Source organism: Talpa europaea, assembly GCF_964194135.1.
Source record: "Talpa europaea genome assembly, chromosome: 13".
In the NCBI taxonomy this organism is placed as follows: domain Eukaryota; kingdom Metazoa; phylum Chordata; class Mammalia; order Eulipotyphla; family Talpidae; genus Talpa; species Talpa europaea.
Window position 1 is genome coordinate 4,845,824 of NC_140080.1, and position 24,432 is coordinate 4,870,255.

The 24,432-nt window shown below is 40.0% G+C and overlaps 1 protein-coding gene across 1 annotated transcript in view; it reads right to left on the bottom strand.

Moving 5' to 3' along the window:
• Positions 1-24,432, bottom strand: part of COL25A1 (collagen type XXV alpha 1 chain) — a gene marked incomplete at both ends in the record, with an annotated part of 360,422 nt that overhangs the window by 26,363 nt on the left and 309,627 nt on the right. The window contains 12 exons of the mRNA XM_084251726.1: positions 43-69; positions 2,618-2,668; positions 3,223-3,285; positions 4,102-4,182; positions 6,369-6,413; positions 8,575-8,619; positions 9,204-9,227; positions 15,246-15,323; positions 16,583-16,627; positions 18,137-18,181; positions 18,988-19,056; positions 23,716-23,778. Coding sequence (XP_084107852.1) covers positions 43-69; positions 2,618-2,668; positions 3,223-3,285; positions 4,102-4,182; positions 6,369-6,413; positions 8,575-8,619; positions 9,204-9,227; positions 15,246-15,323; positions 16,583-16,627; positions 18,137-18,181; positions 18,988-19,056; positions 23,716-23,778 — 636 coding nt within the window. The remainder of the gene's footprint in view (positions 1-42; positions 70-2,617; positions 2,669-3,222; positions 3,286-4,101; positions 4,183-6,368; positions 6,414-8,574; positions 8,620-9,203; positions 9,228-15,245; positions 15,324-16,582; positions 16,628-18,136; positions 18,182-18,987; positions 19,057-23,715; positions 23,779-24,432) is intronic.

Here is a 24,432-nt window from a genome sequence, read left to right on the forward strand (position 1 = left end):
AAGGAAACAGAAATCAAATAATCAAGGGATTTGTTGCATTACCTTTGGTCCAGGAAGTCCATGGGGTCCCTGAAAATGAAAAACACAGTTTTTAATTAAGAATTGAGTCCCTGGTTCCCAGTAGAATATTATATAAAGTAGCAAAAGAGATATAAAACAAGAATCTTCTTGACTCAGGTATGGCTAGTGGAAGACCCATGGATGTTAATACCTACTGAAAGATCCTCCCAGCTCTTGGATTGCTCTGGAATAGGACATTCATTTATAGAAATCTTTTCTTCTAAATACCCATTAGAAAGAGGAAGGGATCGCCAGGGTTATATGGAAGAAACACACAAAAGTATTGTGAACCCACACTCATTGTATTCTCAAATTCCCATTTTTTTTTAAATCTAGGTGGAATATGAGACATACTCCATGAGTTTATGTGGAATAGAGGTAGGTTAGAAATTTGCCCACAAAAATCCCAGACTTGGGCCTCCCCTGGTGGCACAGGCAGTTGAATGCAGTGCTGTGAAGTTGTCTGCAGCCTCTGTAGTGCTGGTTCAATCCTGGCTGGCTGGGGAGATACCCACATGGTGCAGCAGACCTCTCCTGTCTCGCCTGCTGCTCCCCTCAGCAGTGTATTTCATCAGTCTGTTCTGTTCCCTGCTCTGTCTCTGGTGAATCATCTCACCCTCCCGCACATCTGGCCTGTACCCCGGTTCTTGTATAAATAAATCTTTAAAAAAAAAATCCCAGACTGTTAGTTTCAGGGCAGAGAGGAATTTTTTCCCTATTACTAACCACTCCAGACCAAGGTGTTGAAGAATCTAAAGGGGGCAGGATAGGCAGAGGTGATGTCAAGTTTGGAGCTCAATTGCATCATTGATTGAAGACTAAGGATTCTAACACAGAAAAGCTAAGCATTATTATTTGTAATACATTTATTTTTACAAAGATGAGTTCTTTGCAGCTCTTGTAACAACTGTTTACCACTGGAAGGAAATCATAACACAGGCATGAACCAGGAAGGAGGCCCAGGTCCTAAATATAGAGACTAATTTACCAACCTAAATTATCTAAAGGTTATTGCAGGCTTTAAATCTTTCAAGTGATTAAAAAAAAAAAACAATTTGGAGAGAGGAATATTTAAATTTCCACCAGGGAACTCACACAGCAGTAGGAAATAGTTCTTGTTTATCAAGCAGTGCATAGAGATTTGTTATATGTATCTACATGGGAATAATATTTTCCCTTCAGATAAATGGTGGGTAAACATTTTTAGGAAATAACTGTTTCTTTACCAATTTCTTATCTCATTTTACTAATGGTTTAAAATTCCTTTCAACTAATTAATTTTATGATATGAACAAGATGCAGCATTCTCTACTTTAATCTTCTAACTGAAGTGGAAAGAATATACAAAGGCCAAGCATATCATTTGTTTAATTCTTAATAAACACTTTCATTTTTAGAAAATAAGATTAATTATTATTGTTTGGGGCATGAAACAGGACGGGCAGCTAGTAAGAGGTTTGTGATTATCCTGTGCTTGGGTCTGATCATTTCATGCTCTCTGTTAGAACATAAGAGGACAGACCCACAGTGCATTTAACCCATAGGACTAATGATGTGTGTGTGGATAACTGAGACACCTTACACCTTAGCCTGCCTGGCTGATTCCATCTTGCACCAGTCAAAAGCCTTTGAAGCCCTTGACACAGCTGTCAGTGGGTGTCCATTTGGAGAACCTCACTGGGCTCATGGTGCCCCCCCACTCTGGACCTAAGTTCTACGCAGGCATAGTCACTATCTCCTTGGCCCCTGGAGGATACCGACAGTAAATACTGAGCCAACCCAGTGCCACAAAAGTGAAAAGACAAAGCTCCAACAGTGTTCTCTGTGCAAATTAGCTTCAATTGTTATCATGTTATACTAGAATGATTTTATAATATTTAGAATTAGTAAACATTTAGTGACAGATCTCAATCCTCAAAGTTGGTCAGAAACATTCATAAATATTTCTGACAATCATCCATCTTCTTTTGCTACTGATGGCCTTGAACCTGCTTGGTGAAAATGATTTTTTAAAAAAGATTTATTTATACAAGAGCTGGGGGACAGGCCAGAGGTGTGGGAGGGTGAGAGGATTCACCATAGACAGAGTGGGGAGCAGAACAGGCAGACGGACTGAAAGCACTGCCAAGGGGAGCAGCAGGTGAAACAGGAGAGGTCTGCGACAACATGTGGGTAGCTCCCTGGCCAGCCGGGAATTGAACCCGCATTGCAGAAGCTGCGGACAGCTTCACAGTATTGTGCTCAACCCACTGCGCTACCAGGGAGGCCCTGAATATGATTTTCTGATTTTCATGCCATGAGGATGGAGAAAAGCTTGCCAGATGGATCTATCTTTATTCAATTCTCCTATCACAAAACTGCTCTTTTTCTTCCCTGTAGACATGTTGTTGGGAATGAAGGACAACAGTGTAAAGTCTGTACATGTCAAAGCACATCGTATTTTTGGCCCATCCCACGGAGAGGACAAAACTCATGCTGGCTGTTTTGAGGAATGAGTTCATATTTTCTCTAGCAGCGCACTCATAAATAGACGACCCCATCTGGAGAGGAGACTTACCATAGGGCCTGGCGGGCCATGGGGACCTGGTGGGCCTGGTGGACCTATGATCTGTTGGTCCAAAAATAAACACAGACTTGGTTACTTCATTTACATGAGGCAGTTTGGCTTGAATTGTGTGCTGAGTTCTGGTAAGGCCATTACTAGTTGCACAGGAAGGAGGATATGGAAGAACTAATGCCTTTGATTTTCTAGGTTTAGAAATTCTTTCATGAGAACAGAACAACTAAGAAACTACAGTTGTTCTACGAAAGTCAGAATAAATAAAAAATAGGTTAAAAGACAAGGAAGTCACTGATGACCAAGACATATCATAAGGCCACAACTACTGTTAAACACTCAGATATTTCAAGAAGCAACCACAGGGCTCAACCCACAAGCATGATGGGAAAATCTCTGATTTTTTCAGCAGGGTTTGTCCTCTGCAAACTGCCTGGGCTCAGACTTCTGAGATGCATAGTCTCAAGTGGTACACGGCCAACAGCTTTTCATTCTATAGCTTGACAAGCCAAGATGGGCGCCATCTTTGAAAGGTGGACAAGCCATCTGGTACCGTTGGGACTAGGTAGACAATGAGCCTGTCTCTGAGATTTTCGAGAACTTACGGAAGGACCCTGAGGACCTGGGAGTCCTGAGTCTCCCTTTTCTCCCTTTATCCCATTGGCACCCTGCGAAAGACCAGAGAGAGTGTTGAGTGTAAGAGACAACTGAGCTTTCTCACCAAACCTACCAGACTCTTGAAATTTTCATAATACCCTGCAAGAATTGATCCTGTCATTTGGCCTCAAATAGCAAGCACACCAAATCCTTAGGATTGAGGGTGATAAGTGAAATAAAATATAAAGCAAATAAAAATGAGGTTGGGTTGGTTAAGCGGCACTGTTATACCAGATTACAAATATTACAAATTTTTTTAAGGACGGAGCTCAATTTCAATAGCAAAGTTAGTTTTGTATCCTTGTTTTCACTGACAAATGTCACACACATGTCTTTGTTTTAAAGAAGATCTGTGGCAATGAAGGACTGTACTTCTCCCCCAACATGTTTTTATATTCCCTCCTCCATGTTCTCAGTACAAATTTTTAGAGAAAACCGTAGAAGCACTTTCCCATAGTATCACATGCATAAAGATAACAATTTTCAGGTAACTCATTTTTTAGATTGTTTTATATTTCTTGGTTTTCCTTTTTATTGCAGTTTATTTTTAAATGGTCAGTTACCACTACCTTATGTGCACCAAGTCAAAATGACCAACTCTATTTCTTTTCCTACCTTCCAGAGAAAATAATTCAGGAAACATTATTTTATAATTTGGTTAGATGCTTTAAAATTTGTTTCAGTGCCCGTGTTAGTAGAATTACCAGTAATACCCATGATATTTAAAAATAAAGATATTATACGAGCCACTAGATGAGACTTCAGTTAATAATATAATTCTATTAATTTATCTTACTACGAACACATCATCAAAAGTACAAACATACCGGTAATCCAGGAAGTCCAATCCCTCCTTTTTCTCCAGGCATTCCTGGGTCACCCGTGTCTCCCTTTGAGCCTTTGAGTCCCTGCAAATGATATGTTTGCACATAAGAATTACACTGACCCTTAGTTACATCCTAGAGAAAACAGAATTCCAGATCAGCTTTGTCAGTAGGTGGGTCCAATCTGAAATGATTGATTTCTGTTCTTAGTAATCTTAGAGCAACATTCTTACAGCAGCCTTTCCCCTGGAATCAATATTATTGCCCCGTGTAATTAAAGGGACTGCCTTCTATTACTGAAGGCCCTTTAAAAGATGAAAAACATGAGTTGGGATGTTGCCAGCATTTCTCTACATTGTGTATCTAATTCTTGATCACCAGTCCTGAAAACAATTTCATGGACCTAATTCTCAACATTACAAGATACATGTTGAACCAGGGCTTTGTTATAATAACAAAAATCCCAATAAATTTCTCCCATTCCCACCCACTATACATGCTACCCCCTTTAAAGCAGGCAAAAGTTCTAATCACCATCACTCTTCAACGGTCCAGTCATGGATAAATAAGCCGTTCACTGCACACTAAATACTCAATCAGTGCTTTCAAATACTCCAACTTTTTCAGAGTTCTTATTCTGTTCCGATAGCTTCTCTACTAAATGGCCCAGTGTGTTCTTTCCCTGCTCCCTTTACAGTGAGGGAACAGATAAATGTATATTTTGAATGTTAACAAATCTGAATCTTGTGATACTAATAACTGAAGTTAGTTTACATGGAAAGCCTTCTCCATCCAATGACCCTCACTGCAATGTGGTCAGGTGACCTGTTTCTCAGAGAGAGGACTGTGCACAGGAAGGGCGCCAGGATGCACTGACCTTTTATCTTTCCTGTACTAAAAATCACATAGACACAGGAATGGTTCTTTTTCTGGTTCCTTATGCCTATTTTTAAGAGATCATTCAGAAACACCCACCAGGTGCAGGGGTGGGCAGGTGCCTGGTGGAAGGATGGATCTTACTGGTTAAGCAGACTTGGTTGGTTTTAGGACTCTGGCAATGGAAAGCCATAGGATAGCCCACTTTCTGGACTGAGTAGCAAAGGAAGTCTTTGAAAGGCACACAGAAAAAACTTCAGGTCCTGAATATGTAGGGACCACATATGTCATAACACATGGAAAATTATTAGTAATGACTAAAGGTGGGAAAGGTAATATGATAAATTCTAAATTTATTCATAAATTCTAAAGTGATCTCTGACATAGCACATCATCTAAAGTATCTTTTATAAGTCCCACATGTTTATTTAATGTAACATTATAGGATTTCAACATACAACTCAGACATTAAAATGTCTTCTCTTAAAACTTATTTTTCCTACATAATACTATATTGAGGAGTGTATTTCACTGATTGTATCAAGAATTTCCTTGATTTTTTACAATCTTCCTGATTTTAGCCATTTCTTGAGTAAATAATGGGAGTCCCCCAAACTCAAATACTGTATCTTCAAACTAATACTTGTGATTTGATTCTAAAATCTGAACATTGTCCACATTCTCCAGGTTACAGTCTTTTAGGGATGATGAGCAAACCATAGCTTATGGCCAAATTTAGCCCAGAGATTGTTTTTGTATAGGCTGAATTTTTTTTTTTTTAAATTTTAAGGGGTGTTAAAAGAAGAGGATGTGCCTGAGATCACATGTGGCCTGCAAAGCCCAAATATTTACTACCTGGTCTTTTACAGAAAAGCTTGCCAACTTCTGTTTTAGGGGAAGTCTTTGGAACTGTGGTCATAACCTGTAAAGCTACAAGTGTTAATTTCTGTCTTGTCTAATAATCAAGAAAATTAGATACAGTCTTTATTTGGGAAAAGAAAACATTGTCAAAATAATCCATGCAAAAAATATCTAATTTTGTGGAAATTATGGCCACTGATTTTAATTTTGAATTGTTTGCACTTCATGAAAAATGAGGCTATTCTTATGGTAATGACCTTACAAATCTATGAGAAAGTCATAGAAGTGTCACAGATAACCAATGAGGAGTATGAAAGCAAATTCTAAGTATTGGATAGCTTGTATGTTTCTCTGAGAAAACTAGTATCTAATCTAAAGTCCATTGCTTTAGGAGTTAATGTAGTTTCTAGAACAGATAGTGATAAATGAGAGGATATCACATATGAAGGCTGGTGCCTTTTGGCTTCCAACTTGTAATAAACACAGTGATCATAATGATGCTTTCAAAGACTATATGTATCTTTGAAAATTACCTGCTCTCCATCCGCTCCTGGGATTCCTGGAGATCCTGGTTCTCCCTGTTAAGATAAAAAGTGATGGCTAGTCTCCACTCATCAGCCAGGACACAGCCCACAAAATAAAAATGATGCTAGTTGATAATAGGACAACTTAACTTTATCAAATGCATCATAACCCCAGAATACTTTATTCTATCACACCACATACCCAAACTAAGTTAAATAACACTTACTTGAAGATTAGGTAGCTAAGATGCAGTGTTTTATTTTTTCCCCATATGAGATATAAGCTAACCAAACAGAATAAAACAAAACAGCGACAGAAAACTGGTAGAGACCATGGGATCAGAACACATTACTGGCATCCTCTAGGCCTCAGTCAGCTAATATTTTTCTCTTTACATAAAATCTGTATAGTTTCTCTTATTCTTCAACTTGAGAAAATTAAGCAAAAACATGACAGTTAAGAAAGAATAAACTGCAAAGCCCTATAAATTTGCAATATTTTAACTGGCACCATTCACAATAACTTTGAATGTTCTATTTTCCAATAAACCTCACTGAAGGACATAATAAATCAAATATCTTAACCTTCATAAAATTACTTTTGGATCAATTCAGTTTCTTACCCTTTGCTAGGAATGAACTAAGATTTACTATTCATATTATGATTTATTATTTTTGAAGCCCCTTATTTTTGCTATTTTTTTTTTACTAGAGATTAGTCCTCATCACAGAGTAGGGCTTAAAAATTATTTATTGAATACTTAAACTAAGAAATGAGTAGCAACTGGATTATAAAACAATGGGGTATAGGTTTAATGATTATCTTTCTTGGTTAGGTGGTGGTTTTTAACCTCTTTGGGTGAAGGATGGATCCCTTTGGAGCTTCTGTAGGTCTTTGGGTTGTAAGGGACACTAAGAAGCTTCGGAAGGTGATAGGGAAGGAGGTTCACATTTAGTACTGGGGACAATTTGGGTTCCGGAGATGTAGCCAAGTGAGGAAAGTAAGTGAGGAATGAACCCCGGGTTGATGCTACACAGAGGAATGGCCAACACACAGGTTTCCTTCGAGGTCATCTATTCCTGCTCACCTATGTGGTAAAGAACAAAGGTCTAGGCCGACTCGCTCACTAGGAGTGAAGGGTATGTCAACCATGGTTTTTCTGATATATCTTCCAGGTCCCAGAATGTGGCAGAGAAACAGTTAAAATCCCAAGCCTGACATTAAAGTCATATATTAATCTGTTTGAGATTAGGGTCTACTTTCTTTCTATATATGTGACTTAGGCAAGCAAGTCAGTAATATTTTATATTCTCTTTTGTAGTAGAAAAACAACTGCTTCCATGAGCTGGCTTTGGTTTTTCTAAGTATTTTGAAAGAGAACAAAAGCTGATGTTCATGCATGTGTGTGCGTGTGCATGTGCGTGTGTCAGACTTAGCAAATAAACTGCCTTGAGAAGCATAAACAAAAGATGAGTTTCGAAACTACTTGAATCTCCTACAAAAATCCAATGACGAATGTCACATTTCAACACATGTAACTCACTTTTGAAAGCCAGTCACTGGCCATGTGTTAATTGATCAAATGTGTTCGAATTACTAAGCCTCAGTTTGAAGGGATAAAGTTAACACCACCAGCAGATTTTGGAGATTTTGGAAATAATCAAGTGCTAGGGTTCTATTGCTTGCAGTTGGCATGCTTCATTAGATGAGATTTAAAGGCATATACAATAGGCTGTGCTATAAAAAATGACTAAATTGATTCCTTGTCATTGGTGAATGCATCAGGCTAAAGCGTCCCTTGTTTTTTTTTTTATTATACATGAGTTGCAGGGAAGAATAGTTTTTAGCATCAGTAACTTTTCTTTTAATCTTCCTCTATTTGTATCTTTTTCTTTTTTTCACCACATTTGGTGTTTCTTAACAGTTATACTTTCTGTGAAACTTGCTTTCGCCTTATTTAATTTTGTTTTTTTTCTAAATGTCCTCCCTCTGATGTCATTCCCATTTTTCTCCCTTCTTTTTTAATTCTCCTTTCTCCCCACCTTAATTTCTCTCACTTTAGCCTAGACTTTAGCTTTCTTAGATTAATCTTGCTGTTTTCAGCTTCTGTAGATTTTGAAAAGTTGATTTTTCAGTAATACACACTTAATTTGGACTTTCCTGCACCAAATGTGGAAAATGGTAAAATGGTAACAAGTAAAATAAACCAGTAACCTTTGGCCCCTGTAGTCCTTGAGGTCCGGGTGGTCCAGGGGGACCCTAAATCCAGAAAAGACAGAGTTTTAAAAAGTAGCAACTACAGGTACTACAATGCACTACACACCGCCCAGATTTATATCATGATTGAACATTCTCCAATACGGATTTCCACTGAGGATAAATTTCACCAGTTACAGAATTATAAAAACTTCCTGGTTATATGCAAAATACCAACATTTAAACAATTCTGAAGGTACTTTGGAGTTGATTTGTTCAGCCAATATAAAATTGCTGCCGTGTCCCACATTTATCTCCTCAGCATGAAATAGCCTACCAATATTTAACCTGCAATTTTAAATTATTCTCCCCTTTTACACCAAGGGTTCAGTTTCCCAAACACATAAGAACAAAGCTGTACTAGGAAGATAAAGCCAATGATTTTTCAGAAAAATAACAACTTCTTTGTTGTCTTTTTTTTTTTTTAACTAAGTAAAGTTGTTCAACTGGTGCAGGTATTGCAAAAAGTTATTAATATAAGAAAATATGAAATCACATAGCACATCAACGTAATTGTTACATTAGTACCATTATGACAGCATGCATTGACATGTCACAAATCACAGAAATCATGCAGTAGGAGTTACCGTGACAGTTAGGGTGGTGATCCTCTGTTGGGAAAATGCATCGACAAAGATAGAGTTACCTATTTTGTGTGCCCAGTAATACATAATACATTTCTGAAATAATTAACTTCAACTATGTTTTGGCAAGTCTGGTGTCTTATAAGAATTGAAGGGATGGTGCGAACAGATCCTATGTTCAAATGAATGTAACTGCAAAGACTGAAAGCTGGTTTTTAGAATTTTATTTTTAACAAATCTATGGATTTTTAGAAGAAAATGAAAACGTCAAAATTTCATTCACCTCATTTGTAAAAAAACGTGCACTAAAAACCTTATACTCTAAGACTTTGTCAGGTAATTGTGAGCTGAACAATGCTGCTATTCAAAGGTCTCTGTGCTTGAGCACTTCAATTAAGCTGAAATACTCAATTGTATAAATAATTTTTTTTTCATCTAGTCTGTCGTTTGTAGCACTGGAATTGGCTTTTGCGTCGGTGCCATAACTAAGGATAGGGGTGGGCAGGGACTCATCTGATTTCCTAGTGCAAAGCTGGAGTACTGTAACAAAATATATTCTCTCAATCTATGTATTTCCAGCATGGGCTCCCTAACGATGAGTCATTTGGTGTCAATGTTTTCCTTTTTTTTTTTTTATTATAAATTTTATTTTTATATTCCCCATACAATTGCGACCCCCTTATTTTGACCCCAATCCCTCCCCTCCCCGAACCCCACCCTCCATAGAGTGTCTCTGGTTCATAGCTGTTTGTTGATTTTGAGTTTCACTTTCTTATAGTTATTCTTTTTCCTGGTCCCTTATTTAAGTTTTCTAGATTCCTGCTATGAGTGAGACCCGTGTTAATGTTTTCTAATCTAAGTCTTGTGCTAAAAGTTCTGTAGGATCTATAATCATTTTATGGTTTCAAAGAGGGGAGAACATTTTCTATTTGGGACTGTAGTCATGGAGAAACATCATCCAATTACGTGTAAACTAGTGAATATCGATTTAACACTATTCCTTTGTTTTCCATTCCAATTTCTCCATTCCTACTTCTGGGTCAGGTTAGTATCATTTTCTTTTATTGTTTCAGATTATTTTTACCTTAAATTGCTGTTTTTTGAAATACTGTTTTCGTAAATGATAATCTCAACATTATCTCACTTTAGACACTTACCTGAGAATGTACTGATGTGGGAAAATGATTCCTTAAAATGTAATGTGTTAATGCATGTGTTCAAATGGTTAAAATTTGTAGTCTATGATAAAATCAGGCATGACCATTATAGCTTCAGAGAAAATAGTAGGGAAAAAACAACCAACTAGTGCTTAAGTCAAAAGACAAAATGGCCACAAACTGGAAACAAAATTACAAAAAAAATCAAGGCCCAGGTTTTTACACCATCATGTATGTCTACACCACATAGAATCTCACTTACTTTATTCTTAAAGGATTCAGCCAGAGCAAGAATTGGAGGTATAGTTATGAGAAAGCTACTTATTCACTTCTTTAGGTAGATGAGTTGTTTTAAAAGGCTATTAGAAAATTATAGAGTGGAAACAATTTCTTTATTATTGCCTTCCAATTACACATTACATTTTAGACTGGAAAACAGAATCACAAGCCCTTAGGGAGGGGTGGGAGTTTAAAATTCGAACTTTCTGAGGTTTTCCAACATGTGCCATATATGAAATCATTTTCCACTGGAACACAAAACTAGTTTGTCTTTTTTAAATTGAAGAATAACAACCTGGTTTATAATGAGTTGCAAAGAAAAAGAATTTTACTAATGGTAACTGAACTACCTAACAGATAAGATTGAAATGATTTCGTTAAATAACTCTATTTGTGAGACTAAAAGCCTTACAGGGCAGATTCCATCCAGTTTATAGAAGAATGAATGAAGGGGTGTCCTAAAGGTCTGGACACTTTGGGTTTTTATTTTTTTTTTTTTAAAGATTTATTTATTTATTTATACAAGCACTGGGTTCGGTCAGAAGCGCGGGAGGGTGAGAGGATTCACCAGAGCCAGAGCGGGGAGCAGAGCAGGCAGAAGGACCGAAGGACACTGCTGAGGGGAGTAGCGGGCGGCAGGAGAGGTCTGTGCGCCATGTGGGACCCTCGCTGGTGGCCCGGGATGGAGCCAGGATCGAGCTGGCACTGCAGAGGCTGCGCAGCAGCTTCACAGCCCAGCGCTCAAATGCTGCACCACCAGGGGAGGCCCCACTTTGGGTTTCTTGTGTGTGGCTTCTCTAAGCTAAATCTACATGAACTCCACAGGGCTCTGTCTTGAACTCCAGTAATGATCTGTAAACCAGAAGTCCTGGTAGTGATGGAGACAGACATGCCATCTTCTAGTGAAGAGTGATTAGAAATGGGGGGGAGGGTGGGAGGTAAGAGCTAGACTGACTGCAGTTTTCGAGCCTAGCAGGTCAAGCTGTCCTTTATTCAAGATGCTTGCTGAACCGCTTTAGAGTTAAAGATTATTTTCCTTCATTTCTCATAATGATACAAGCTTAAAATTACCCATGATTTACACTAGGCAACAGGTTTAGTTTAGAAGCTGTTGGGAATTTTTAAAAGCTTGAGTTAAAGAAGGTTTTACTGCTAATTGTGGAAATGGAATCACCTTAAATAAAAATCAAAGTAAGTGGCTTATGGCAAGCTTTCATTTCATTAACAATTTTCAACAGTTGTTATGTAACATTTTATATTTGCAATGTGATTTTTTTATGACTCCAATATTCTCCCACTTATCTAATTATCCTAGATCTTTTTTTTAGAAAAGGCAATAATAATAATGAAATGTAATCAGCAAAACTAAATATCTGTCACTGATTAGAGAATTGTATGAGTAACTGTCTATTACCTCTTTTCAATGCAATGACTGTTTAGCTTAATTGATCTGGTTAGGGAGTCTTAATCCACTAGAGCACTATATCAGGAAAGCAAATAAAGGGTTTTGAAGTGAAAAACTAACTATAAATTATTTACAAGCACAACATATAGTTGCCCTAGTAATCCCATAAGAATAATAAGTCTGGGTTGAGATATAAACATGACCTAGTTGCCTCTGATGCCAACTGATTGGTTGGCAGTAATACGGGACTCGAGGTGAGAACGAAATTAGCATAAACATCCTTTCCTAGAGGGTGAAAGTGTTACCTTTTAAAAATACAGTATATTTGGGCATCTTAGCAAGAATGTTTAGGGAGTCCTTAGAAACAACTCTAAGCATAAGAGATTTTGTGAACTCATAGGGGAAAAAAAATTATTCCAAAACATCCTCATTTTACAGATAAGATCGGTTAGGTACAGACATATGAAATGAGTTCTCTAAAATGATGCAGCTATTGGGCAGCAGAGGGGAGAGCAAAACATATTTCGGTTTTAGGCTAAAAGCAGCTAGCTTCATGTCAGGCTCTGTTCATGCAAAGTGGCTGTCAGAGACTACCACTCTTTTTCCAGAAAAAGGCTGTGGCCAACAATATTGGAACATTTCCTTGGAGACAGAGAATGGATACCTCTTAAAGAAGGCAAAGTATTATGGTGCCACCAAAAGCCATCTAAGGAAAATTTATAATATTGCTAATAAGTTAAGTTAAAAAGATGTCCCTATCTTGATAAGTAAGAACTCTATCAACATAATAGGTACATCTAACCATTTTGTTCCCCACACATAATTATCAACTTGTGGAAACAAGTTATCAACCAAGGGACAATCTAGAAAACTGTTTCTAGAATTTGACAATAGCCTGGAGGTTACTGGTTGTTTCTGTACCACTCACCAACAAGCATTAGCTCAAGCTACTGACCAAACAGACTGTCCAAGAATCATTTCTCCAAGCTGTAAACTTGTCTCTCTGCCTTTGACAAGAAGAATGAAAAGAACAGGAAAAACAAGCTGAAGATAGATTCTATAGCTGAAGACAGATTCTGTAAAAGCTATTTCACCAATGCTTTACTAGTTCAAAATGATAGTTGTAGCAGAGGCCCCACATAAATGAAGATCTACCATAATCAGATAAAGTGAGTGAAATTGTAAGGATGGAAAAGAATTCACACAAGGTCAAAATGGCAAACATTAAAACAACTAACATGGCTTTCAAATAAAAAAGTGACTTATGCATAAGGACTAAATACACTCAGTCATTCAACCACTGACAGTTTACGTGATATTCACAAGCTTACGTTTTGTGTCAGGGTGTTGGGATACAGAACAGATGTGTCTTCTATCTCCAAATAAAAGTACAGTTTTCTAAGAGGCAAGGCTAAAACAGATTATGTGGTTTGAGATCAATAAATATTAAGCCCTTGTGTCCTGACTGAAGGAGTAAGAGAAAGAACTCATGTGGGGGCAGTGGGTCGTTGGGTAGAATTTAGGTGACAGAATGAAAGGGAAGGACCAAGGAAAAAAGAGGAGGATTTTTTAAAAATTAATCTAACAAATTGATTACTCCAGAGAAAAATGTATGTTGTGGAGAAATGGAAGGGCAAGGAAGTTCTAGGTGCAAAAATATTTGGTCAAGAGCTTCTTGTGTTCAACATAAAACATACAAGATGTGGGATGGAGAGAATGGGGCAAACTCAAGAGACGTTTTGAAAGAAGAAATAGTAGATGATGAGATAGAATGGACAAAAGACTAGAGCTAATTTAAAAATGATTTTTTAAAAATTTCCCCCTCAGGGCATCCCCTGGTGGCACAGCAGTTGAGCGCTGGGCTGTGAAGCTGCCCGCAGCCTCTGCAGCGCAGGTTCAATCCCCGGTCGCTGGCTAGGATCCCACATGGTGTGGCAGACCTCTCCTGCCGCACCCGCTGCTCCCCTCAACAGTGTGTTTCATCAGTCTGCTTGTTCTGTTCCCCGCTCTGGCTCTGGTGAATTCTCTCACCCTCCCGTGCTTCTGACTGTACCCAGTGCTTGTATAAATAAATAAATAAATTTTTTAAAAATGAAAATTTCCACCTCAAAGAGTTCAGAGACTACTACTTAGCTGTTTAGTTAAGAAAGGTATTTGTTTGACAGGTGATAAAGGTAACCAAGCATAATGGTATCTATTAGTGGAAATTGATCAGATGATGGTGCATCCATATTTGGAAATATTCACATAAAGGTTAATGCAGGTCAGACCCAGAGATGAAAGCTCTGGAAGCCTCAAGTAGAGTAACAGAGAGGGCATGGTGGTCCCATCAAAAGAGAGTCTTAAGGCTACCAAAAATTAAGGGATGGACAGAGAAACCAGAAATACTAAAGTGGCAGGGATCCATCAGAGAAGAAAAATGTAAGAAATGTGAGCAGAGGGTTTGAGAAAACCAGAAAGAATGAGTCTCAAAAGGAAGGTGGTTGGTCTAATCATCACAGAGAAGTCAAAGGCGATGAGTGCAATGGGATTGATCTACAAGTTACTGTTGACCTTGATAAGAGAAGTCACTATGGAGTGAGTAGACAGGTAGGATGCAGGAGCCTCAGCTGAAAAAGGATGAATAAGCAAAGGTTATGACGGCAAGCAACTAGTCTATGGGTTTTTACTAAATGGGTAGAAAATAAACGGCTACTGGCATTCGAGTTACCTGGGGAGGATTTGCCATGGTTCAGCTCTGTTCTAAGCATGTAGTCTATATTTGCATTGCTCCTCGCAGCAACCCTATGAGCTAGATACAACGACCATGCTCATCTGAGAGATGGGAACGCTGAGATCCACAGATGTTAAATGCCCTGACCTCATGTACTGAGTGAGCAAAGCGCTGAGACCTGAACCCAGGTAGCTCCAGCTCTGGAACACAGAGCTCCTCCTTACTCTGCTAAGCATTTCAAGGACAGAGCCAAAGGTTGGGGAAACTAGCACAAGGTTTAAACCAGGTAAGACTTAAGCATATACAAAGAGAGAAGGGAGCGTAAAGGAAAGACTGGGAAATATTATGAAATAAAGGGATTCATTGGGGCAGGAAGGGGGTGTAGATTCAAAACAGGGGATGGTATGCTTCCTTCCCCAGAACCCTCTGAGACCTGAGGGTTGTGGAAGCTGATGTTTGCTCCAATTCTGTGATGGGGGCCGGTCACTTGCCTGCAAGGCCTCGTGGAGGTTCCCGTTGTAGTCTATGATCTCGGTGGCTCCTTGATCCCCCTTTTGACCAGGTGGGCCCTGTGAAAAAAACCAGGCATGGCAAAGTCATGAGGGTTGAGTTATGTCAGGGGAGGAGAGGGTTATAGCAAAACCAGAAACTAGCAATTTGCTGCTCTCTCTGATCATCAATTCCTGATTAGGGTCCAACTGCATTGCAGAATAAACAATCATGCTCAAATTTTGTCTTTCTATCAAAGGGGGCAAGCCAATTCTAACCTCCTCCCTGTGCTAGCTAGCATAAGGATACAAAACCTGATTTGAAAACAGATATGATTTAATCTCTGAAACTTTCCTGAAAATCACAAAAGGTAGGCTAAACTGATTTGACTTGCAAGTTTTGTTGGCTTTACCCATATTTATTAGGCAAACTCTAACCTTTCTGCTCATCTATACTTCACTGATTGTGCCCTTATTCTTTTTTTTTTTAATTTTTTTTTTTTTTAAGATTTATTTATTTATTTATACATCCAAGCACTGGGAACAGTCAGAAGTGCGGGAGGGTGAGAGAATTCACCAGAGCCAGAGCGGGGAGCAGAGCAGGCAGAAGGACTGTGCCCTTATTCTTTCAGAAAACAGAACATTGTTCTGTAGGAATAATTTGACTCTCCCAACAGGAATAGAATTTCATTAAAATTACACCAAATGAAAAGAAGAACATCCATGTGTTTATTTAGGATGTCTACCCTATTCACCAGCTCTGCCACTGATTCATCAGTCATGTCTTAATTCCCTGCCTGTCATTAAAAGGGTCTTGAACGGCGGCGCCGGTTCAATCCCCGGCTGCTCCCCGGCCACCGGAGGAAGGTCCCACATGGCGCGCAGACCTCTCCTGCCGCCCGCTGCTCCCCTCAGCAGTGTCCTTCGGTCCTTCTGCCTGTTCTGCTCCCCGCTCTGGCTCTGGTGAATTCTCTCACCCTCCCGCACTTCTGACTGTACCCAGTGCTTGTATAAACAAAAAAAACCAACAAACAAACAAATAAATAAAACATGCCTCTAAAAAAAAAAAGGGGGGGGGTCTTGAAAACATCGGGTTAATGGAGAAATGGAAAATTCTGTTCCTGGGTCACTACGGGCTTGCTGCTGATCACTTGACAGAGGGAAAATAAGTTGAGTTCTTTAGACCTTCTCATGAAGATGATTTTATGTGTTAGAATTCAATACTCATTGCTCCAGGGGTCTAAAATTAAAAGTCAGAGGAAGGAGGGAATGCCTGAAATAATTAGTGTCCACTTTCAGTGCTATCATTGGGGTGCAAGGCTTGCATGAGAGATACTCACCCTTGGTCCCAGAGCTCCCAGGTCTCCTTTGTCACCACGATCACCCTTTCCCCAGTGAAAAGAGAAAAATGGAATGAGTAGTGGGGCCAACAGTCTAGAAATATCTCAAGTCTGGAAATATATTTTATATTTATATTTTATAATATATATTATATATTTATAATATATATATATTTATATCACAGCACCCTTACTGTGAATTTCTGAAGTGCGAAATGACAACAGCATGAGCAATGCCTATTCAAGATGTGCCTGGGAGTGAGTTCCAATTCTCTTTTCAGAGGGTGGAGTATCTTGGAACAACAATACATACACTACTCTCTCCCTGGGAGCTTCACAAGCCAAGCAAGTAGTTTCCATGAACCCCAAAGTCAGCTTTTACTTCTCAGATTGAACCATGTTCTTGCTTTGATATGATGAGACTTAGGGCAAAGGGACAGAGAAAACCAACAGGGTTGTCTGTCCTCTGTCTCAGTTAGGACAGGGAAGGAATGGAGAGAGTTGTTGGCTGGGTCTCCCTTCAATGATGGGGTTCAGAAAACATGTGTCTATAGGTGTTTCAACACCCAAAGGTGCTGAAGTGGACAGCAGCTAGCTGGATCCCTTGGCAAGACTGAAGGCCAGGGGCAGGGCAAACCCAGTTTACTATTTTTTTTTTTTTGCCCCCAATGCAATATGAAAAATCCCTCATGTTCCATTTATGATGTCACTCCCTTGCCCAGAGAGACCCAAGGGCTAGTCTGAGCCTCAGCCTCTGCACACAGAACAGTCACAAATCTCAGAAGTCAGAAACTCTGGGGAAGAGATTTGAGTCACGGAGACTTGAAATTCTTTAAAATGACCTTACATTTATAGAGTCCTTTTCCTAAGTGGAATTTAAAACATTTTTATAGATCTTTCTACCTATTCCTATGAACTGAGTGAGAGCCACTAAAGATTAGTAAAAAAATGGATTATGATATTTTTGCATCCACATAAGGCTCGTAACATTGACCACAAAAATTATATTTGCTATGCAGGGAGAACTAATAATTTCTACTCTCTGTTTTCTTCATCCTGAATCCATTTTTTCACATTATAAGTTAACAGCATCTTGAATAACATGATTCTGTGAGCAGTGGCTTTATTGTAGTAGATCACGGAAGATACTATAAAGAACACAATAAAGGAAGGAATCCTAACTGGTGGTGAAACTTTAGTGCAATGAAGGAGTCAACTGACTTAAAAGCAAAGTGTTATTTGAAAAATTAGTGCAAAGATACCCAGGAAATACAAAATGAGGTTATACCATGCAACATTTGAAGCCAAGAAGCTATTGTTATGAAACAGGAAGTACGATGTATGGCGCCTCTTAAAAATTTGAAAGCACAAGAAAGAACACACAAAAACGAGAGGAAACACACCAGTTGTTTCGAGACATCATCCTATGCATGAAATGACTATGATGCCAACACGTGAAAGGGCGTTATCTAGAACATACACCCCAGAGGCAGAGCAGAAGGCTCAGCTCTTGAAGGCCTCTGGTTACATGAGTGTGGTCACCCGGGTACTGACCTTGAACCCCTTTGGGCCTCTAGCTCCTGATTCACCTTGTCTCCCCTATTAAAGGAGAACATGAAGAATGCAAAAGAGAAAATGATAGAGGAGATAAGAACAGAAGGAAGAAATTAGCAGTGATTCAGAATAATGAAGAAAAACGGAAACACTTTATTTTAATGGCCTCCCTGCGGGGCTCTCTACCATGCTGGCGACCGCCACTGTAGACAGAGGCCTCTTCACCAAATCATCGGCTCATCCCCTGGGCTCCTACTAACCCTTGTTCCATTCTAGCTCTGAAGCCAGCCCTTCATCAGGGGATGAGCAAGCTCCGTGGATAATTCTCATTAGTCTCATAGGGCTGGTCTGCATACATTTTCTTTTCATCAGGGCAGATCATATCCTGTGTGTCTAGCTGGGCTATTAAAACAAAGTGTTACCATATTCGTTTGCAGGAAGTTTAGAGGAATATAGATTGAATCGCCAAACACACCCTTAGCGCTAATATCTTCAAGGTGTTACATGCCATCAGGCTACCATAGAAACGAGCACTGCATGAATCAGCTTCTTCCCCAGCAGGTTTTACTACCCACTGAGTGATAACACGTTCATGGCATGGTCCCTCCTCCTTTGCATTTGGACGCCTTGTTAAACTTGTTCACCCAACAGAACAGAGTAAACTGGAAACGTTGGGTGGTAAAATCCCTTTTGTAAAGAAACAAATCGATGTGCATTTTAATAAATGTTTGAGTTTGACTGTTTCAATGTCAAACAAAATATTTTTTTAAAAATTTACACTTTATGTTGCAGAATGAGGGACGCTCATTTCCAAACCAAAGGCAGTGACTTTCCAGGTAAGAAGAACTCACCTTGGGCCCCGGGACTCCAGGCTCTCCTCGCTCTCCTCTTCCGGGAGGCCCTGCCTCCCCACGTTCACCCTGTCACAGATTGCAAAGCGGGTAAATGACGTTCCCTTCCTCTCCCCTTGCCCCAGCCTGGCCCCTGTAGATTACTGAGTGAGTTGAATAAAATCAAAGAAAGCAGACAGTTACCACAATTGATGTACCATGGGCCCAGCACTGTGTTAATATCAGCATGAATGATGTTCTTTAATAAACAAAATAATTACTCAGGGCCTCCCTGGTGGTGCAGGTGGTTGAGCACAGCACTGTGAAGCTGTCCACAGTCCCTGCTGCGTGGGTTCCATTCCGGCCGGCCGGGAGATACCCACATGGCGTGGCAGACCTCTCCTGTCTTGCCCACTGCTCCCCTCAGCAGTGTATTCCACTCAGTCTGCCTGTTCTGTTCCCCGTTCTGTCTCAGGTGAATCTTCTCACTCTCCCACACATCTGGCCTGTACCCTGGTTCTTTTTTTATAAAAGTCTGTTTTTTTTTTTAAATTTTTAAATTTATTTATACAAGCACTGGGTATAGTCAGAAGCGTGGGAGGGTGAGAGAATTCACCAGAGCCAGAGCGGGGAGCAGAATAGGCAGAAGGATCGAAGTACACTGCTGAGGGGAGCAGTGGGAGGGCAGGAGAGGTCTGCGCGCCATGTGGGACCCTCACCGGCGGCCGGGGACCGAACCGGTACTGCAGAGGCTGCGGGCAGCTTCGCAACCCAGCTCTCAAGCGCTGCACCACTGGGGAGGTCCTGTACCCCAGTTCCTGTGTGCATGAATAAATAGATCTTTAAAAAAAACTTAAAAAATAAAAAAAAATAATTACTCAATGTTTAAGAGATAAGGAAGAGCTTTGGTAAATTCCTTTCAGATTCCTGTGTTAGTAAGACCTTCAAAGGGTACTGATGAGAGCCCTCACTTTACCTCAAAACAGGGTTGGACAGTTTCACTCCACGGCCCTCCTGTGGAGACCCTTTGCTCAGGGCCCATGGGTTACACGCTTAAGACGTCCTGGGTTTTAATCCTGAATCAGTTATTTATGGGTTGTGTGTTTGGGGGTGAGCTGGTTAAGTTGTGAAAGCCTCCGTTTCCTCTGTAAAATGGGGAGAAGTATTGTGCTGATCTCATAACTGGTCTCTGTCCAGTGCAGAGAATGGTACCCGATCTGAGAGATTAGACCCTTCCTCATCCACAGCTCTGAACTGTTTCACTGCCCTCAAGGAGAGATAGACAGACAAGGTGCACATGCACGAGAGTGCCAAGAATTAAGGAGTGATGTAAGGTCACATGTGAGAGAAGAGAGAAACCACCCTGGGTCCAGATCAGCTACCCAGAGGCAAGACCTGAGCCATGTGCTGAAGTTTGGTAGGGTTAGTTTATAGTTACTGCTGTTGGTGCCTGTGCCGCTGGTGACAGCAGGGACCACACAAGACACTGCATGTATCATCCTAACTAAAGCTCAGGACAAATGAGAAAGGACTTAGCATCCATCATCTATAGACAAGGAAACCAAAGCTCAGAGAGGTTGCCCAAAGTCACAAAGCTTTTAGAATGGGAGAGCTGTAATGCAAAATTGTACTCCAGCTCCAATTTTTGCATAAATGCTGTTGTAAGTAAATCTTTTGTACATCTCTGGTCATTTTCTTAGGATAGATTACCAGTTGGGGAATTGTTGGGTCAAATGTCTGAACATCTTAAAATCTTGCCAGTGGTGTCACTTTGCATCCTCTGAACACATTGCAGAAGGTGTCCAGCTTCCTGTGTGGAGGGTAGGATTTCAGTTTAGACTGGTGATGGGCTATTTATGCATGAGAGGGAAGAAATGCATTCCTCTTGGAAAGGAGAAGATAATAGGATGCGATCCCAACGGGTGATGTGTGGGTCTAAATTCCATTTTCCTTATCTGCATCAAGTCCACTCTGGGAAGCCTTTGTGGTTTTGCAGGGGAGGTGGGATAGATGCAGGCAGGCAGTAAAGAAGCCTTCTCAGCATGAGCTGTGGAGAATGTGAAAAGGGAGAGGTTGGGAGGGAGGCAGGAGACTTGACTGAAGACAGGAGATGGAAGAAATCCAGAGGAGATTTTCCAGGGACTAGAGACAGAGGGCTTCTGTTGATAGGAGGATATTTTTTTAAGCACAGTATTTGCTATTTCTTTTTACATTTCACAGAACTCTAAAATAGTAACTATGCTTATTTTAGGGAAAAACAAAAGTGGCAGCAAAATGTTCGTCTGTCATATACCACACAGAGTGGAATCTCTCTATCTTTCATAGAATCACCCTTTTTCACAATTCCACTAATTATTTTTGCTGCTGTATGTGTCACCCAGTTTGTGCTAATTTATTATGACAATGCCCAAGGGAGTGGCTTGGCATTTCGGGTATCATGTTATTTATCTTACTATTATATTTTATATAATTATATATTATATTAATATATTATTTACTTCTTTCTCCCCTTGCACCACTCCCTCCCTTATGTTGGGATGTAGCTTCAGGAGACAGACACTGTTTTTGCTGCATTTACTCTTCATTCTCAAATACCAGAAAAGTGTGTGGCAAAAAGTGTTGAGTTAATGAGTAAACAGCATTATTCAAAGTATTCTAAATTATTCAGCATGAAATTCCATTTCTCTACACTGATGTAGATGTCTCCTAAGCACTGGTATAGACACCGAGGTTACGGCAGTCCATCCAGCAGATTTTTAGATGGTATTAAACATTTTCCTTCATAATGTGTCAGGAGTAAAAATGCAGGATTGGCTTATTTTTACATCTTAGGTCTGAATTTTGTGGTACAAATCTAGCCTGCCAACAGATCTGGGAAAAAATCAGGCAGGGCTCAGCTGAAAGAGACTCTTAAATAATTATGACTTTGTCATTATTATATCAAATTCGTGTTAGACAACTCAGTTGAAAGTTAACTTCAAAATATTGTTCAGAAAATGAATTTCCTATCCACATCTCTTCTTGAGGAAACAGGAAACAGGATCAGAACATTCTTTTCTTTCACTGGGGGTTCAGAGCAGTATCTGATCATGGAATACCCGCTCGCTCCGTAACTTGGGCTGCCCTCCTCATGAATGGTAATTAATGTGGATTTTATAGCTCTGCATCTGGGATGTTTTGAAACTGCAGAATAGTTTAAAATCAGGGAATGGAAAAAAGATACCTAGGGATGAACTCTCATATGTACCCCCGTTTTCTGTGTTGTCCCCTTGGGTAGCACACAAAATGCCACCAATATGAAGAGGCGCACTTGGTGTCTGGTTTTCTCCCCTTTGTCTGCTTTTCCCTGGTCCACATTCCTTGTCTCTCCAGCCCTCAGGCTGCAGACCCGAATAACTGTTCTTATACGAACACCAATGCTCCTCGTTCTCGAGTGCTCTCTCTCTTTATTCCTGGAAGCACATTTCTTATGTGAATCTGCACAGGCTAAGACAGACATTTCTCATACTTTGCTAATTAGCCTTACTGTTCATTATGAGAAAAAGAAAAGGCATGAGAAAACATTTTGCCATTTTGCATAAAATCGGACTGAGTTTCAGTGCCCTGCAGGTCACACATATTTTCCACTTAGTAGGATTACAGTTATTTTTCTCTTGACCAGTGGAAATGAGTATCTTGCTGTCAAAACAGACCATGAACATAATTCTCCAGCTCTTGGAAATCATCCTGGCTTATTGCTGGTAAACGCAATATGCACCGAGGCAAAGACTGCTATGGTTTAAAAATAAAGGAATGTAGTTTGATCTAATTTTGCCCCTTCTCTGATTCATGGGTCTGTCAGGAAAAAACTTGCATCCTCAGCACTGGACCTTTTTATGTCTTACAGGGAAGATAAAAGGAGAAGTATGGACTGGCTGTATCCACAGCAACATAATTTTTTATATGGCGGCATAGAGATTTTGCTTTTAGGGTCCTCTCTAGGGTTGCCAAGTGGACGATCATGGGATGGTTTTTATTACAGACTCTTTGTGCAGACATTACTCAGGATGGCTCCCTTTGGGATGAGGTGCTTAGGAATCTACATGACATCAGTACTTGTCTTTGCAATCCAAGGAGTGATCAGGAGTAGCAATAATGTTTGATTTACAAGTCGGTCCTAAAATTGGTGATGAGGACCAGGGATGAGTGAGTTCTAGCTCTCCTCAGAATTCTGTGACTTCGGGGGGTCAGAGTTGTGTCCCATGGGTCCCCAGATGATCCCTGCCCTCCTGTGAAATATCTTAGGTCCTAGTGAATCATCTTAGTCCACCCAATTATAAGTGCTGGGAAATTCAGTTTATTCTAACAGTTTGCTTTACTATAATCTAAGGTGTGATTCCATAAACTACATGGAAATTATTTTCCAAAAAAAAAAAAAAAAAAAAAGAATTCCCCTATGGGTTTCCATATGGCCAGAGGGCTAATAACATCATATCAATTTAGGAGCACTTTGGAGAGTGACTGGAGTTACTAATATATGCCACCAACCTGTTGTCCTGCTTAAGCCTTCCTGGAATTAACTCCTCTTTCTCTAATTTGGGATTCCTATCAGGAGGCCAGTCAGGGGAAGGATAGACAGTTTTAGTTCTCTATGAGCCAAAATATCTGGTTGCCTAAATAATGATGTTACCATGTTTCTCCGAACATAATGGATGAAATATATATGACAAAAACTTCAGAAAGAAAGGAAGTGAAAAAGACTCCATTTACCTTTGTTCCTGGCAGCCCGGGTAAGCCTGGTTCTCCTTGAGGACCAATGAAACCTGGTTCTCCCTTAAAAAAAGATGGAATATGAGATCATTATTCATCTGATGGTAAATAAAGTCCAACTGATTTCATTCCACCGAGCTTTCACTCCCTTGATTGTATACAGCTTTCTTGTTGAAATTCCTGTACCAACTACAATCAGAATTGATTTTGATGAGTGAAAATTCTTTGAGCAAAATTCTGGAGAGGCTTTAGAAAGTAAAAGTGACAAAGAAACCAGATAAATGGCTTTGCAATTTTGCTTTTCTGCTGCCTAGTGTTTCTTATTATATACCAAATTAAGATCCACCCTACCCTCCTGGAATCCTGCCCTGGAGTCACCTCCTCCACTGGCATGTGAACCTGATTTACTGACTCATCCAATGAACAGAATATGGCAGAAGTAGTGGAACATCCCTCTGAAGACTGAGTCCAAATAGGCAGTGGCTTCCATCTGGGGGCCCTTCCTTGTTGTCTCTCTCTTGGGTCCCCAACTATGGGGAGAATAGCCACCCTGCCAAGAGCAGCCCTGTAAAGAGGCCTGTGTCTTGAAGACCAAGGCTGCCGGCAGCCACATGTGTGAATTGGGGAAGGATGCGCCATCCCGGGAGCATCCTCAGGTGAGACCACAGACCCATTTGGCAGCTCGATTGCATCCTCATGGGGGACATGGAGGCAGAG